At 56.8% G+C, this 16,815-nt stretch overlaps 1 protein-coding gene across 1 annotated transcript; it reads right to left on the reverse strand.

Annotated features, from left to right (window-relative positions):
- Positions 1-1,647: 1,647 nt before the first annotated feature.
- NCS1 (neuronal calcium sensor 1) lies at positions 1,648-14,257 on the reverse strand. The gene is made up of 8 exons (XM_015879224.3): positions 13,547-14,257; positions 6,944-6,968; positions 5,460-5,598; positions 5,257-5,335; positions 5,048-5,136; positions 4,884-4,961; positions 4,526-4,642; positions 1,648-4,101 (listed from the first exon to the last, which is right to left on the reverse strand). The coding sequence occupies exons 1-7, from the start codon at positions 13,608-13,610 to the stop codon at positions 4,544-4,546; spliced, it is 573 nt and encodes a 190-aa protein (XP_015734710.1). The 5' UTR covers positions 13,611-14,257; the 3' UTR covers positions 1,648-4,101; positions 4,526-4,543.
- Between the last annotated feature and the right edge of the window lie 2,558 nt (positions 14,258-16,815).

Here is a 16,815-nt window from a genome sequence, read left to right on the forward strand (position 1 = left end):
CAGGGGCACAAGCAGCACCACCTGCTCCTGGGCACCATCTATGGGGCAGCTGTTAGGAATCCTTCAGCCAGATGGGGAAGATGTCCAAAAAGGAGCATACAAAAGACTCACTGTGCAGAACCAGGGTGAACACCTTCACTGCTGTGCCCACCTCATTCCCTGCCATGCAGCAGTAAAGCCCCACATCAGCACTCTGATGTCAAAACACCATTAACCATGAGACCACTGTGGGGTGGCAAAGGCACCTTGGGGATGTCTGGCTTTCTCATGAGTGCAACAAGGTCCTAGACTACAGCAAGTGAGGATTTGCTCAAATTCAACACCAATAGGCACAGAAAGAAAGGAAAGAAGCTGCTTACCATCAAAAACCCTCAGGTGTGCAGAGATCCCCAGCAAGACCCCCTTGCCTCCACTGCCAACCCTTAAATAAGGTCTGGGTAGGGGTGGATCCTGGCTCCAGCCCTTCCAGTCACTCAGATGCACTGCTTGCAGCTGAGCTCCCCTGGGTTGGCCCTGCCTTCCCACCAGGTGCTCCATCACTGCTTCACACCCTGATTTAGTATTTCAGCTACACCCTGCCTGGCTGGAGACAACACAGGTGGCAGAGCCTGGCATCAGAAGGCTGCACCTGGGAGATCCCACCCTAGTGAGCCAGCTATGAGAAGTTAAGCTGGCAGCATCCCTTCCAAAACAACCAGGGCTGCAAACCTCTGGCTCCAGCTGGGCCTTATGTCTATGAGACTGTGGCTTGTTCAGACACAGAGGCAGCTTCATCTGCCCTGCAGTGCTCACTGTGCTCCTGCAGGTGATGCTCCCTGCTGCTCACATCCCCTGCAGCTCCACCAGATACTGTGCTGACTCCACGTGGATCCAATAACATGGATTTCCTGGCCATTCCTGCACATGGCATAGAGCAGAGCTGGCTGAGCATCCCATGCCAGGCTCACAGTCAGCCAAGCCCAGGTTGGCCAGACACAGCCTTATTAGGTAGCACTGTTTGCTGTGAAGGTGACCTAAATGTTTTCATTACTGGATGCTGTTCTCATAATTACAGCTGGCTGGAAAATGGGAACTCCTTCCCATGAGGGATATCAGTTGTTGGAAGAAAAAAAACCCTAACACCCAGAAACCTTTGAAAAACAAGAACAGCAGAACCCAAACCATCAGCACCAGCCAGGATGGTGGGCCAAGGTTACAGTGCCTCCCTGGGAAGGGATTGCAGGAATGAGCAGGATGGGGGGGGTCCAAAGGTGAGGATGGGCTCCAGGTGAGGCTGTGACCCACAGCACCCAGACAGGGAACCAGTTCTACCCACAGCTTCCCCCCATCACCCTCCCAGCGCTCCCAGTCCCTGTTTAAAACTGGGCTTAACCCCTTCCATGCTGAGACTGCTCCCATCCAGCAGCAGCTCTGGGTGCCCACATCCACCCCCATCATTCGGAAGCTGTGCCCATCCTCACCCTCTCCTGGCACAGCTGTAAATCTATTACATGTGTATAAACCTACACGATATCTGAGCACTTGCTCCCAGCAGCAGGGTGTCCCCACGTCTCCATGTGCTGTCCCTTACAGCCCCTGCCCAGGGCACACAGCACTGGATGGTGACACCCCCCCCCAAACCCCACAGCGCATCACAGACCACTTCGGTACCATCATGAAGCTTTTATTTCCACCGCCACAAAGTTCCTGGGTTTGTTTCTATTTGATTGTTTGTTCTGTTCTTAAAACAGGTCGTTTTGCTTGGTTTGCTCTTGGATTCATCTCAAAACAAGGCAGCGGGGCATGCAAGCTGAGACACCGGCACAGGAGCACAGACAGCTTCACCTCCATGAACACAGCTCTGCTGCTCCTCAGCCTGGGGGTCCTGCAGCACTGCCTCCCCTGGGGGCACCCTGACCCCAAAGGGAACCGAGGGACCCAGCGAATGGCGGCTGCAGGGCAGCAACAGCACGTGAACAGAGAACGGAAAGGAAACACAGACACTGCTTTTAATCAGGCAACACCGACAGACAAATGGTGGGAGGACGCTGCGGTCACCGATGGGGAAACTGAGGCACGTGAGGAGGTGAAGGCCGACATTCCCGAGCGTGAGAAGCTTCAAGCCATTCTTCCATTGGCACCAGGAGTTGTGGGTCTCAGAGCTGCTGACAGAGGATTTGGGGCCCCTCGGTGCATCCAAGGTATGGAACCCCATGGGAAGAAATGCACAACAGGGAGAAAAGAAACCCAAAGCTTTCCAGGGGAAAGTGCCAGAGCAAACATCTGCATCTTTCTGGTGTTACTTCTCATGGGGCACCCATCATGTCCCAGTGGTGCCATCAGAGCAATGCCTGGCACCAGGAGGGTACCCGTCCTGCAGATGGGAGGTGATGGAGTTTGAGGCACTGCAAAGATCTACCCAACAGAGACACGTTTTGGCCACAAAGCATCAAGAAAAGAGGTTTTAGGGGGGAGAAGAGAGTGATGCTTTGTAGCACACCCAGCACTGAGACACTGGAGTAGAACCATCCTGGTGGCTCCTGGTGGCAGCGGAGGTGATGTCTCTTTGGGGATGGGGAGAAGTGTCTCTATAAGGGTGTGTGAAAGCATCAGGAGCTGTTGGCTTCCCAAAGGTGCAGGATCCCAAGTGTCAGCAGGGCAGAGAAAGCATCCACAGCCCCACAGCTGCAGGCCATCGTGATGGTGAATGTAAGATTCAGCCCCATAGGGACACTGCTGCCATCTTATGCACAGTGGGGACACCCCTCAGAACATCCTGTGTCCATCTGTCACCTGCTGGGGACATCTCCATGGCTGAGAGCTGTGTGAGCATCACCAACTGCTGCCACCATCAACGGTGCCTGGGATGGATGAAGGGGGTGGGGGTAGTGCTGGGCCAGGAGCAAAATGCAGCAGGACAGATCTCTCCTTCCTCAGAGATGGATGGAACCAGCAGGGATGGCATCTGACGCTGTGGGGTGTCCCATGCAGGTGGGTGCCCTCCTCCAGCCCTTCGCCTTCCTGTGGGGAGGAGTGTGGGTGCACACCAGCTCCACTTTCATTTCCAGCGCAACCTCAATAGGAAGCAATGGGGCGGCCCCAACCCACTGCCCTTCATAGCTGCCCCTGCTCCGCCAATGGAGGAAACGCACCTTCCCACCGTTCCCAAAAACACCACCAAGGGAATTGGCTTGAAAGCAAAACCCAACGCTTGGCTCCATTAATACTTTTCATGCAGTATGAAAAAGACACAAAGGAAAGTGCTCCAGCACCGGCTGCCTCCTCACCTCACCAGATGGGGAGAGAGGCTGGGGAAAGGAATGGGAACAGAGCAGAGGGATGGGGCTGAGCAACCCTGGTTGGGCAGGAGAGGGGAAAAGGAGAGAGAGAAACACAGGAACGGGGCTACAGGAGAGGGAAAGAAGTAAAAGAACAGAGCCCCATCCAGTGCACGGCATACAGCGGGTGGAGGGGATTTTTGGCTTGGTTATTGCAGGCTCCCGGTGCCCCGCAGTCGTGTGTGGGGATGTAAACGTGACAGACGCCATCAGTGGGGTGTGGGACACACAGACATGGGAGACGAAACGTGGCAGCAACGGTTACAACAAATAAATAAAGGTATCCGTCGTGTTAAAAAAAAAAAGCCTCACTTCTTTCCACCGAATGGACCAAAAAAAAAAAAAAAAAAGAAAAAAGCACAATACTGTCTCACCAAAATAATAATAATAATAATAATAATATAATATATATCCCTATAGCCCCTGTGGGCTCCATCCCCAGCTGCATCCCGGAGAGGCGCATCCGCAGTCCGACCCCAGACCGTAGGAATGAGGAGCAGGGGGGCTCAGGGCCGGGGGGGGTCTCAGCCTTGGGTGCCACTCTGACCCATTCCCTCAGCCCCCAAGTTTTGGGTGTTGGCTGCTGCTCAGACCGTGGTCTTTTTTTGGGTGGTTTTTGTTGGAAAAAAAGAAGCAGAAGGTGGCAAATGGCACCGGCGTTGGTTCGGGGCGTGAGCTGGCGCTGCGCTGCATCCTTGGCTCGTGGGATATGGAGGAGGGCCGGAGAGGGGCAGGCAAGCATCGCTGCGTGGTCGGATGGCACAGAGAGCGTCTTCCCCATAAGCTGCAGGAGAAGAAGGGGGAGAGGGAATCTGTGTGAGGACTCGCATAAGCCCCCCCCTGTGCTGCCAGCATGATAATGAGCTAAAACATAAAGGGAACGTTTAACATCATGTCACCGTGGAGCATCCCCATGCCCCGTATCACCAGCTGCCCCCATGGCTGCTCTGCAGCTCCTGCAGCACAGTGTCGCAGGCCCTGCTGCCACCTGGCAGCGTTTATTGTTTTATGGCACTGCAGTGCCTGGGGATGTGCTGAGCGATGGGGATGTGCTGGGAGAAACCCACGGGGATGGGGAAAACATCCCCTCCCTGATCCCCTGGGGGATTGTCCATGCTCTGATGCTCAGCACAGGGGGAAAAGCAAAGTGGGGATAGCACTGGGTTGAGTGGGATGGGCACATCAGGACCCCCCCATGCCAGACTCACCGCCGCTCGGCCCTGGGACTATACGAGCCCATCATAGAGGGAGAGGGCTTGCACGATGGAGGGGTCGGCCTTGGAGCCCTCCTGAAACTCCTGCAGCGTCAGCTTCCCATCTGCATTCTGCAAAACGTGGCAGTGGTGTTGAGACACAGACATAATACCAATGCAGCCCCACACAGCCCCACACAGCCCCCCATGCACACAGCAGCAGGGCACAAAACGCATGGGGCATCCCTGGGGCCGTGGTATAGAACTGAGTTTCCCCTAAGTGATGCTGGAGGGGAAGGAGCAGAGATGCTGCGGGAACCCAGAACCCCCAGCCCCCAGGAAAACAACCCCCATATGACCACGCTGCCCTCACCTTGTCCATCATGGCAAAAATCCGATCCACCCTCTTCTCCGGTGTGTTTTCCTCCTCGGGAAGCTCCACAGTGTTTCCCTATAGCAGCAGGACAGCACACAGTCACAGGTGGACGTGGGGACCCCAGGTGGGGACGTGCACTCTGACCCACCCCCAGTGCTTACCACCATCTGGTAGATGGCATCCACAATGTCCAGCATCTCATTCCTCGTGATGTAGCCGTCGTTGTCCAAATCATACAGCTTAAACGCCCCTGTGAAGACCCACGTGGAGATGTTGGGGCCCCATCCCCACACCCACATCCAGATGGTGGCTGTGCCCCCTGCAGCCCACACAGCCACCCCACAGCAGAGGGCCCACGGGCAGCACTTACATCTCAGCTTCTCGTCCAACGTCCCCCGGGAGGTGACAGACAGAGCCTGGATGAACTCTGAGAACTCGATCCTCCCATCCTGGGGGGGAACAGAGGAGTGAGAGCAACCGGGGAGTGAATGGGACACACAGGGCAGCACTGCACCCACTGTGCCCCACTATAGTCCCACGGCCACACACCCTGTCCGCAGTGTGCTGACTTGCCTTGTTCTCATCAAAGACATTGAATACAAAGGTGGCGAATTTGGTTGGGTCACCAAAGGGGAAGAACTGCTTGTAGATCTTCTGGAAGCCGGCAGCATCCAGCTGCCCGCTGGGGCAGTCCTTGATAAAGCCCTTATACCTGGGGAGGCAGCATTAGGGTTACAGTTCCATCAGTATTAGGACCCAGGACCCAGATGGATCAAGTGGTGCCCAACCCCAGCACCTGCCCAGAATGGGGAACCATGGCCACATCCATGTTGAGCATTGGCTAGGGAGGGGATGGGGATGAGGATGGGAAAGGGTTAGGAACAGTGATGGGCATGAGGATGAGAATGACAATGAGGCTGAGGATGGAGATGGAGACGGGAGTGGGATGGAAATGGGAATGAGGGTGGGGATGGGATAGAGATGGACAAAAGGATGGGGAAGGTGATGGGGATGCTACTGGGGGTGGGGATGAGGATGGGAATGAGGATGGGAAAGGGAATGGGGATGATATTGGGGATGAGGATGAGGTTGAGGATGAGGATAGGGATGAGGACTTTGATGGGGACAGGAATGAGAGCCCAGCACAGCAGCCCCCAGCCAGCACAGGCTGCTGCTCCACTCTCATGTGCTGCAGCCAAGCCATAGCAAGAATGGGCAATAAGCTGAGGCAGCACAGGGGCTTTTGTGCATCAGGGTGTCTGAAAACTACTCATAGGAACTGAGGGCACAGCAGGGCTTCTGCACCTCCTGGGACAGCATGGCCACAGACAGAATCACAAGGCACTGCCACAAGGAGGTGCAACACCTCCAATGCTGACAGTGCAAGTGAAGGGGTCAGGCAGCTCCCTGAGTCTGAGGACGGGACATGGACCTTGCTGGGACCCCGCTGTGTGCAGCAGCATTACACAACCCCTCACCCAGATCTGTCAGCGGGCCGAGGGCTGGGGGAGGAGGGGAAGGGGGTGGCGAGGTGGGAAAGTGAAGCGCCGGTGACATCTTCGTGCTGCTGCAGCTTATGACTCATCGGGAGGGGGGAGAAGGATGAGAGAAAGCGATAAAGAAAGAAAACCTTGACTGGTTTGATATGGAGATGAAAGGGAAAAGGTGGCTTTTTTAGGGCGGCACGTTCGGCAGCTGGAGGGGATGGGGTGAGAGCACACTGCTGCCAGGCATCCCTGCCTCCATGCCATCGTCCTGGTGTCTCTGCCCCTGAGACTCTGAGCACCCTCAGGGTTGCATTGGGGTACACACCGTGGCACCATTGAGCCCCAGTGTCCCCATGGGGACTAAGCAGGAGGAAAGGCAGAGCCACCACTGCACAGAGCCACAGGCAGAGGGAGCGGAGCGCATGCGGTGTGCAGGGAACAAAGTGCTGTGTGCTGCTGTCCTCCCCTATGGGCTGCATGCACCCCAAGGTCTGCCTGCCTCTGCACTGAGCTCCAAGCAGGAGGGGTCCCCCAGCACTCCCAGCATCTCACCGCCACGCTGCTACTCACCACTGCTGCACCTCCTTCTCTGTAACTGCAAGAAAAGAGAAAAGATGGGAAAAAAAGAGGTCAAAATAAATAAAAATAGGAATGGAGTGCTTTTATGGTGCTGAGCGATGCTCTGCTCACCCTAGAAGTGAGTTCCAGGCCTGCAAGCACCTTCCTGGGCCTACAAACACCCATGACTCCATCCCACCTCCATATCCAATGGCTCCATCCCATCTCAGCTCCCATTCTTGGCTCCATCCCTGCCTGCTGGGATGCTGTGGGCAAAGGGGCCACTGCCCAAACCACACCGAGCACGTGGGATGGAGTGAGATGTGGGCATGGCTGTGGCACAGCGTGGGCATGGAGTATCCCATCATAACCCCCGTGGGAGCACGTGAGCAGGGAGCCTGCTGCCAGCACCCCGGCTGTCATTTCAATCGCCTCGTGCATCCAAATAGTAATAATAGAAAAGCAAGAGGGGTTGAAACGCGCCGGGATAAGGAGGAGGAGCGGGGATGTGTCAATGTGCAAAAGGCTGATAAAAATAGAGAGCCCAGCACACCAAGAGATGCCAATTACCTCGGAAGGCAAAGAAAAGAAAGCGGGTTTCCATCAGAGAGATTCACAACGCGCCTGGCAAAAGGCAGAGAGCGGCTGGGGGGGCTGCAGGGAGGATGGAGAGGGGAGAGAGGGGGCGGCTGCGGTGTCACAGCAGTGGGTTGGCTGTGGGCAGCACAGGGAGGAGGATGTGGGGATGCTCAGCACCGGGTCTGGGCCATGGGAGGGCTGTGGCTGTGCCATGAGATGGATTTTGTGGACATTTTGGTGCGTCACAGAGGGGACGGCAGGTACCGGGCTGCCAGGTGCTGCTGAAGGCAGCAGGAGGAGGAGGAGGACCTGGTGCAGCTCTCAGCTGTGCTTCCCCCTCTGTGCTATTTCAGTGCTGGGAGCTGCCTTTCAACTCCAGCAGGAAACAATTAAATCTGTGCTTTTTTTAGTACAGGAGAAACGCTGCGAACGACACGCGCGGAGTCGGCTCCTGGCACACACAGGGCACCACCAGCCCCGGGCATTGCCTGCAGGCACCAACACGGAGCCCTCATCTTCATGCATGGAGAGACCCCCTTGCTTTGAGCTTTACACCTGCAGCAACAGAGCCGGGCACCCTGCCGGCTGCAATGCTCTGCATGGCACCAATGGAGGATATGAACACCATCCTTGCTGTGGGATCTATGGCTGTGCAATGTGGGGACACGCCGTGCTCCTGGTCCGAGCACCCCATCAGGGTGCTGAGCAGCTCCCTGCACACAGCCCAGCACACACAGTGTCTGCACACTGACTGCTGCATTCATTCCCTCCCGCCGGCATCGATCGCGGCGCGATGCTGAGCTGATGCAAATCAATTTGCAGCCATCCAGCACGGGCACGATTGACCCCGAGAGCTCAAGGACGAGGGATTACCCGCAGAGCATCCCGCTGGAGCAGCAACCTGCTCTGCAGCACCCAGAGCACAGCCCTGGGGCGGTGCTCCCTATGGAGCACTGAAAAACAGCGCACAGAGTGAAGTCTTAATGGATCTCAGGATCCTGAGGGATGAAAGGCACCATATAAAGGCTCACTGCTGCTATTCGTGATGAACTGTAATGCTGGGAGAGGCACTGCCCCAGCGCTGCAGCCGCACTCCTGGAGGCACAGTGCTCTATGGCACAGTGCTGTATGGCACAGTGCTCTATGGCACGGTGCTCTATGGCACAGTGCTCTATGGCAGCTTCGATGCTGCTGCCCCTTCGTGGTACCCATGACTCCATCCCACCTCCATACCCAATGGCTCCATCCCATCTCAGCTCCCATTCTTGGCTCCATCCCATTTCAGTATCCCCTTTGCCCCTTCCCCCCCCCCACTCCCCACAGCGCACGCAGGGGCTGATGGCACCATCACCACCCTCCCTCTTTGTGCCTCCCCCCTTCCTACCACCCAGCTGCTGCAGCAGCAAGAACAGCTCTGGTTAATCATTGCTCCAGCCATTAATTGATGTTTACAGGGCTGCAAGGGCAGCAGGGATGCACCATGCCCATGCAATGGGACCAGAGCAGGAATGGGGACGGAGCACTGCAAGGATGCAGGATAAAGAGCAGCAATCCAGACCCCAACACTTTACAGACCCCTTTCTCTCCCCTGCTGCTGCTCCCCGAGTCCATTGGGGTCACTGCTGCCAGAGCAGGAAAGCAGAGTTAATTATTTCCAGCCACAGGCAGCACTCAGCTTCCAGATCACCAACAAGCTGCTTTCACCTCCGCTGGATGCTCAGTGCAGCACCCAGATTGCACGCTGGGCACTGCTGCATGCATGCAGCACATGTGCACGTGATGGGGCACTCACTTGCACTAATGGTGCTGTATGAGCACTCGTGCAAAAGCCAGCTGGGGGATGGACTGCATATGGGGCACTCGTGTGCAAAGCTTTAGGGTGAGGCCATGCTGACTCAGCGGGTGCTCATGCATTTATTGGGCTCATGTACAGCCTTATTGAGCCCGTAAGAGTAAATGAGTGTAATTCCCACATCACACACTTGTGCACACACCAATTGAGTGGCTCAGGTGCTCCTGCAGAAGTGAATGGGAACCACAGGCAGCAGTAACCACAAATGAGCCCAATGGGCAGAATGCAACCAGGCGCTCGGACGTGCATTAATTGAGCACTGCTGTGTGTACTAATTGGGCTCTCATGCGTGAGCCCATCGGGTGCTGATGCGTGTCTCTCCGGGGTGCTCATGCATGAACAGATCGGGCTGTGATGCACACAGCAACACAGCGCTGCAACACCCTGCAATTTGTGCCCAACACTCCACCCCTCACTGCACTGAAACACGTTGTTAAGAACCGTCTGAGGGTAAATCTGTTATGAACTCCACTTCCAACATCATCACGGTGTTCACGTTCATCGCTGATGGAGCCGGCAGGGATCCCCCCCTGTCCCCTCACCTGCATTTCTTGCCATGCACAGAATGGGGGGGAACACAGCAGAGCCCCCCACCAGCCCAAACACAACCCCCGGCCCTACAGATGGGCTATGGGGTCATCACCACGGGCTAAAGGCTCCTATGGGGTCATCACCACGGCCTGAAGGCTTGTGCCTGGGGACTTCGCAGAGCTCCATTTGGTGACGGCATTCCTTCCATCTGCCCCACGTCAGCGCTTTGGAAATGTGGGTTGCTTGGCCCTGATGGCTCACATTCATTATCATTCTGGATTAAATATGTAACCAATGGCCTGGTTACACATTGCAGAGCTCGCTGTCTTCCTGCCCCCTGGGCTCAGGCTCTGCCCAGGGATCAGGCTGCTCTGGAAACCCTGTGGTGCAGGGGAAGGGGCTGCGGGTCTCCTTGGAGCAGCCGCCCCCACAGACACATCCATGGCTGTCCTAGAAAAGACTTCTGCTAATCCAAATCCTGTGTACCCCTATTTCTATCCCAGTGGGTGCCCATCCCACAGCCAAAGGCTCAACACACATCATCCCACCACATCCCACAGCCAAAAGCAACCTGGAGACATCCCCCCCAAGCCCTGGCAGCTCTGGGGCTGGGCTGCTCCTCTCCCCCATGATGCACATTGCAGGCACTGAGTTGTTCGGGGACACTGGGGGCACAGTGCCATCATCAGTGCCATCATCAGTGCCATCATCAGTGCCATTTGCTACCGCCGAGGTGGGAAGTGCAGAGGGAACTGTGTGTGCCTGGCACTGCTCACAGCAGCTGCCATTGGCTGCGGGCTGAGCGGGGCCACGGCACGGATAGGAAAACCAACACGCTGTTAAAATCCTTTTTAGACCCTATGAAATATTGAAGAGCCTGATGTAAGGCTTTGGGAGCTGGATTTGGGGCAAAAGCAGCAGAGGATGGTCATCGTGTATGAGGATGAATGAATGATGCTCCCATCAGCTCCATCCCCAGCACGAGAAGCCCACAGCACCACGCACTGAGCAGCCATGGGGGGCTGCATGGGGGGCTGTGTGGGATACAGGCTGTAGCCCTGAGGAAGGCAGGGAGGAACAACATGAGCACGCGAGCATCGCCCTGAGAGCAGAAGGAGCACATCGCATCCCTCCCGGAGCAGCCGCTTCCTTTGATGCTGTCGCAGCCTCTTGTTTCACAGCCTTAATTATAACAGCAGCAGCAAAGGTCAGCGCAGTGGTTAAGCAGATCCATTAACGTGTCAGGGGATCTGTGAAATGTGATGCTCCCAGTGCAGTCACAGCGAGGCCCAAAGTGCCACCAGCCACTGTCCCCCCATGGACACGGGGCAGGGGATGGGGCTGACACCCCAACACTTGGCAGGGCAGAGTCAGGGCAGGGCAGTGAGGAGCTCAGCCTGAAAACTGGAGCATTTTCACTCTTTTCCCCACAGAATTGAGCCAGCCGCTGCGTACCCCGTAACTCCAAATCGATCTGTTTGTAGGTTGCTCTGAATCTAATGGCCATTAATTCAAGGCATTACTGGCACGCAGCAGAGCCAATTTTGTGGTTCGTTGTAGAAGAGCAGAAAGTGCCAAAGTGAGCTGAAAGTTCACTAAAGAGAGAGCAGGGAGTGGGACACGGTTGGGGTTAAGGTCCAAGGGACCCTAACACAAGTGCTGCAGTCCCATGGAAGCAACTACAACTGCACACAAGTGCTTTGCACCAGAGAACCATTAAGGCTGGGGAAGCCTTAACCTTCAGCCTGAACCTTCACAACCTGAGGCCATCATCTGTCATCCACCTGCATTCAAGACTTGGACACAACCTTTCCTGCATCCCAAGACCTTCACGGCAGAACCTTTTGATCTCAACCAAACAAATCCAACTCCCAACATTCCCAAATCCCATCCCCAACCCCACACTGTGAGCAGAACAACCATAACCCAAAACCCTGCTGGGATGGCAGCTCCTGGAGCCCCACCAGCACCTCCTGGGACACAGTGCAGCACCCAACACTCTATGAGCCACCACCACGACGACAATGAAGCACTCCAAGAGCTTTCAGATGAAAGGCTCTGTGGAAGCACAAAGAATTACAGAATTTATTATTCATTATTATTCTGTGCTGGCCCCTCTCATGGATGGGACCTGGGCTGCCAGGTGGGTTGAGCCTTCTCTGGTTCCCCCCATAGCACTATGGGCACGTGGGTCAGCACAGCTCAAGCAAACAGAAAATGATGCAACAGAAGGAAATCACACCGGGGGAGAAATGCTGCCCTTAATGCAGCCACAGCTCTCAACATCATGGGCACATCCCTGGGATGAAGGTATTTCTCTACCATCAGCTCCCTGCCAACACCTGTCCAGGGCCAGAAGCACTCAGCAAAAGTAATTCAGACACGAGTAGTGGAATGAGCTCAACAAACTGAGCCCAGCATTAGGGATGGCTGCAGTTGATGGGCACCGTGCACTGCTGGGGGGGCACAGCCATGTGCTGTCCTGATGGGGAGGCACAGAGCAGACACACACAACCTGGGTGCAATGAGGACGGGGGGCTTTGGGGAGGGGTGTGGGAAGGGGAGAGCACCCAGGAGGGGCACAAAGTTGGAGCCACAAGGCCACAACCCTGTGCCGGCCTCATCCAGCAGAGAGGACGTGCATTCACTACAACGGGTGCCAGCAGGTCCTGCAGCCCATGTGCCCTGCAGGGCAGCACCTTCCCAGCACGGAGTGGTGCAAAATGCCCAATGCAGCATCACTGCTCAGAGCCGAGCTGAGCTCCGGGGCTGTGCCCCCCTCCCTCTGCACGGTGACAAGGAGCAGCCCCGAGTGCGGGGGTGTGCAATGCACCAGCGATGCCTCCTCTCCGTATGGGAGAACACGGAGAACACGCTGCATCCTCATCTATTGCCTTTTTGGGTAAGCGCTGCCGTGGGACTGCAGCAATGACAGCGGGAACGCTTGCAGGTCTGGCGGGGCACGGAGCCGGTTGGGAGCTTAAAGCAAAGGGGGGTGAGCGGGGAGGGGAATTGGGAGCAGCGGAGCCTTTGTTTCCTCCGCGCATCCTTCAGAACGGAGCAAAATAAAGGAGGTTTGGCTCAAAGCGGATGGTTCGGGCATCGGCCGCGAGAGTGAGGGGACAGCGGAGGATCCGAGGGGAAAGGAGCCGGCTCGGGGAGTTAAAGCAGAGACCCGTAGAGCGGAGCATGGAGCGAAACGACACGGGAACGGCACCGAACTTCGGGAGCCGCGGGGGCAGCGCTGCCCCAAAGGGGTCGGAGCGTCCGGGGCTGCGGAGTGGGGCCGGGGGGGTCGGGGTACGGCAGCCGGGGGAGGGGGGAGAAGGATGCGGCCCCGGTGCCGCGGTGTCGGATGCTGAGCAATAGGCGGCGGAGCGCAGCGTGTGCGGGGAGCCCCGCGCTGCCCTGCCTGCCTGCCTGCCCCGCTCCATGTTTTCTCCCTCCTCCTTCTCCCAACAAAAGCCGGGGCTGAGTCTGCGCGCTGCGGGAGGGGCCGACCCCACCGCGGTACCCGCAACCCCGCGAGCATCCGCGGGGCGCAACCGCCGCTCCCCCCATCGCCCCCTCCAGCCCCAAATCCTCTCCCCCCTTCCCAACCCTCCTCCCCCCCCCCCCGTTCACACCGCGGTCAGCCCCCGCTATGCACTCACAGTACGTTTTCCTGGTCAGCTCCTCCACAACTTCAGGCTTCAACTTGCTGTTGGATTTCCCCATGGCGATGCGGAACGGGCTCAGCTCGGGGGCATGGAGGGCTGCGGGGCCGGGAGCGGGGCACGGAGGGCCCTACATCCCGGGGAGGAGCGGAGCGCTGCGCTCTTTGTTGCCGGGCTTCGGGGCTGCGGAGATGCGGGGCCGCTCTGCGCCTCCGCGCGGCCGCTCCCGCCCCTCTCCGCGCTCCCTCCGCGCTCCCTCCCCTCCCTCCGAGGGTTGGGGTGCGGGAGGGGGGGCCCGCAGCTCTCGGCCCGACGCCGCCGGAGCTCAATGGGAGAGAAGGAGGAGGGAACGGGCTCTTGTAGGGCGGAGGTGGGAGGGGGGGATGCTCGCCAAGGGCCGGAGGATGCGGAGGGAGAGAGGCGGCGGTGTGAGCGCAGAGGGAGCTGCGGGGTGGGAGTGACCTTGGGGGGACGCACCCGGATGCACAATGGCCCCCTCCTCCCTCCTCCCTCCCCTCGGTGCCGGCTCCCCGCTCTCACGCCGGGATCCCCGCTACGAGCCTTCATTCATCGTGCAGTGAGCGATGCACCCAGCCGGGCCGTGGCACCAGAAGCCGTTTTCCCCACCTCAAACCCAGGCAGGGCTGGATGCCCCCCAACGCAGCGTGATGTACACGATAAACGCGGCTCAATTCCAGCCCGTGTTGCAACGCAGGCCCCGCAGGAGCTGCCCGGACACGCCGTGCTCCTATAACAACAGCCAGGAGGAAGAAACCACATATCTCTGCTTGGATACGGTTAAACCTGTCTGCGGGGCTGCAGGCTTTTGGGGGACAAAGACCCTCCTGCTTGCAAAAGGCCCCGTGCATCCCCTTCCTTCCAGCAAAACGCCCATCTTTGCAATGCTCTCCTTTGCGCCGAGCTGTGACCGTGTTGCAGCAGGGCTGTGTTGTGTTGCTGTATGTGTGTGTCTGTGTGTGTGCAGAGCAACCAGAGAACAAGCCACAGTCCCAACCGGCCCCGCATAGATCCGGCATTTCAGCACGAGCTCTGCGATGCGAAAGGGATTTAATTCTATTTAAAACTCTCCCCTGCCTCCATCACCGAGAGAATAGAGAGCTCAGATCTCACCGAGGAGAGGAGAAAAGTAATTGGGAACTGTGCGAGCCATCCACTTTCTCTAATTATTAGCTTGAACCTTGCCATTGCTTAAATAACAGCACCGGTGGCAGTTGCTGGGAGGCAGCAGAATGCAGCCCCAAAACCAACACAGCGGGAGCTGCGGGTGGGCAGAGCTGTGCAGGGCTGGGACAGAGCGATCTGTTCCTTTTGGGCTTCCTTGTGCCCCAGGAACAGGGCAGCAGCGGGGAGAGCTCAAAGCGTGGGGGAGGAACGAGCACACACACACACGAGATTAATTGTATCGGCTGCAAAAAGAGCGGCTATTTTAAGGTTAATGCTTAACGATCCTGAGTCAGGCAGAAGAAAAGCCGAAGGAAAGCAGAGGCAGCAGCTCAGGGTTGAACTGGCACAGCCAACCCCCCAAACAGCTGCTGCTTTGAGAGGGAGGGGGAAAAAAAATTCCAGCGGAATGAGTTCAATTTCCTGGTGTAAGAACCGCAGCGGGCAGCGCACTGAGCCCGTCCCATCCCAACCTGCCCTCACTGCTGCAGTGCTACGGCTCCTGAGCACAAGGAGATGGGGTTGGGGGCAGCACCAACAGGACCCTACAGTGCTCGGGAATCAGCCAAGAGCGGTGACACGGACCCCAGCAGCTCTCCAACGTGGGCTGCTGCTGTTTGAGTTCATTGTAGATAACGTGGCTTTAGACGGAACACGGCGACGAGGAGGAAAACAAATCAGGTCATCGGGTAAACGGGCGCAGCAGCGGAGCCTGCAGGCTCAGCTCCCAAAGAAACGGAACTGCAGACGTGGAAAGCACGGCCGAGCTCTGGAAATAGGCACAGCCCTACAAAGGATGTAGGAGTGACAGCGGTACAGTTTGTTGTGCTGGTGATTTCTCTGCTCAGTTCTAGTGTGTATATAATATATATAGAGAGAGAGAGAGACAAAGCCGGGCAGGAGGCGGCGGTGCGATCCTCGGAGACACGCTGCAAATCACAGCTGGCACCTGGGAGAACAGCGTCCCTCCTGCAGCTCAACAGCCGCCTCCTCCAGCCTCCAAATGCTGCTTGAGAGCGGGCAGATGACAACCGAGAGCACAGCTACAGCATCACCCACCTGCAGCATCACAGGGGTCGGACAGGCTCCGAAATCCAGCGCACAAAACCGATTTGCACCTATTTCTTTCATTTTACTGCCCCCCCCCCCGATGCTGCTTTGATTCATGACACCGTACAGGCACTATGGGACCGGTAAATGCCAGCGGGTTTTATGGCAGCAGGTCTTTGTGCTGAGTTTGTGCAGCAGTTATTACCTGACTTACCCAGAATACAGATGAGGGAGCATAGGGAGCAGCTTCATCCTAACGCAGAATGTCCCTGCTCCTGCCAGGTAGCAGCCACAACTCACCCAGTCTATGTGCAAGGTTTAACAGTCAAAAGTGAACCCCTAAAGCAGCAATTATGCATGCAATATGCTTCACACCGAGATAAGCAAATGGCAGGAGAGCGAGCCGGCCTTTAGTCCAGCTCACAGCTGATAAGGGACTGCTCCCTACAGTACATTTAGCAGCGATTTGTCCAGCGCTCTGTTCATTATCTGAAAGAACACAGAACTTCCTCCGTTTCTCCAGGGAAGGTTGTCTGCAGCCAAACCAGTCCTGTTGGCACAAGGTTTCTCCTGACATCTTGTTTTCCTCTGCTTTTGTTTCATCTCATCTCTCCACATCGCAGCCCTTGAGCCACGCTAATGAATTCCCAGTTTGTTTCTGCAGTTTCTCCCCATGCAGCCATTTTGTACCGCGCTACTCTCATCTCAGCTCTCTAATCATCACTTAGACAGGCTTAGAGATTTAATTCTTGTCACCTTCTGTCACTGCCTGTGTATCTCATCTCACCACGGCCATTCATTGCAGTGCCACCAGCTTGGCCAACGCCTCCCAACACAAGATGATCCCTAAACACCAAAGCTGGGCTTCTTCCAGGAGATGCAGATCAATATCTTCATTAGAGCTGGGCCAGGTGTGGGATTCCTCATGCAGAGCAGCTCTATGGGAGAGGCATCTTCAGGCATGCTGACAAATGCTCTTCCACCCCCTGTAAGAGCAGGGGATGCATTTGTAGGGTGACAGATTGCCACTGGGC

Source organism: Coturnix japonica, chromosome 21, assembly GCF_054131305.1.
Source record: "Coturnix japonica strain WE chromosome 21, WE-NBRP24, whole genome shotgun sequence".
NCBI lineage: Eukaryota > Metazoa > Chordata > Aves > Galliformes > Phasianidae > Coturnix > Coturnix japonica.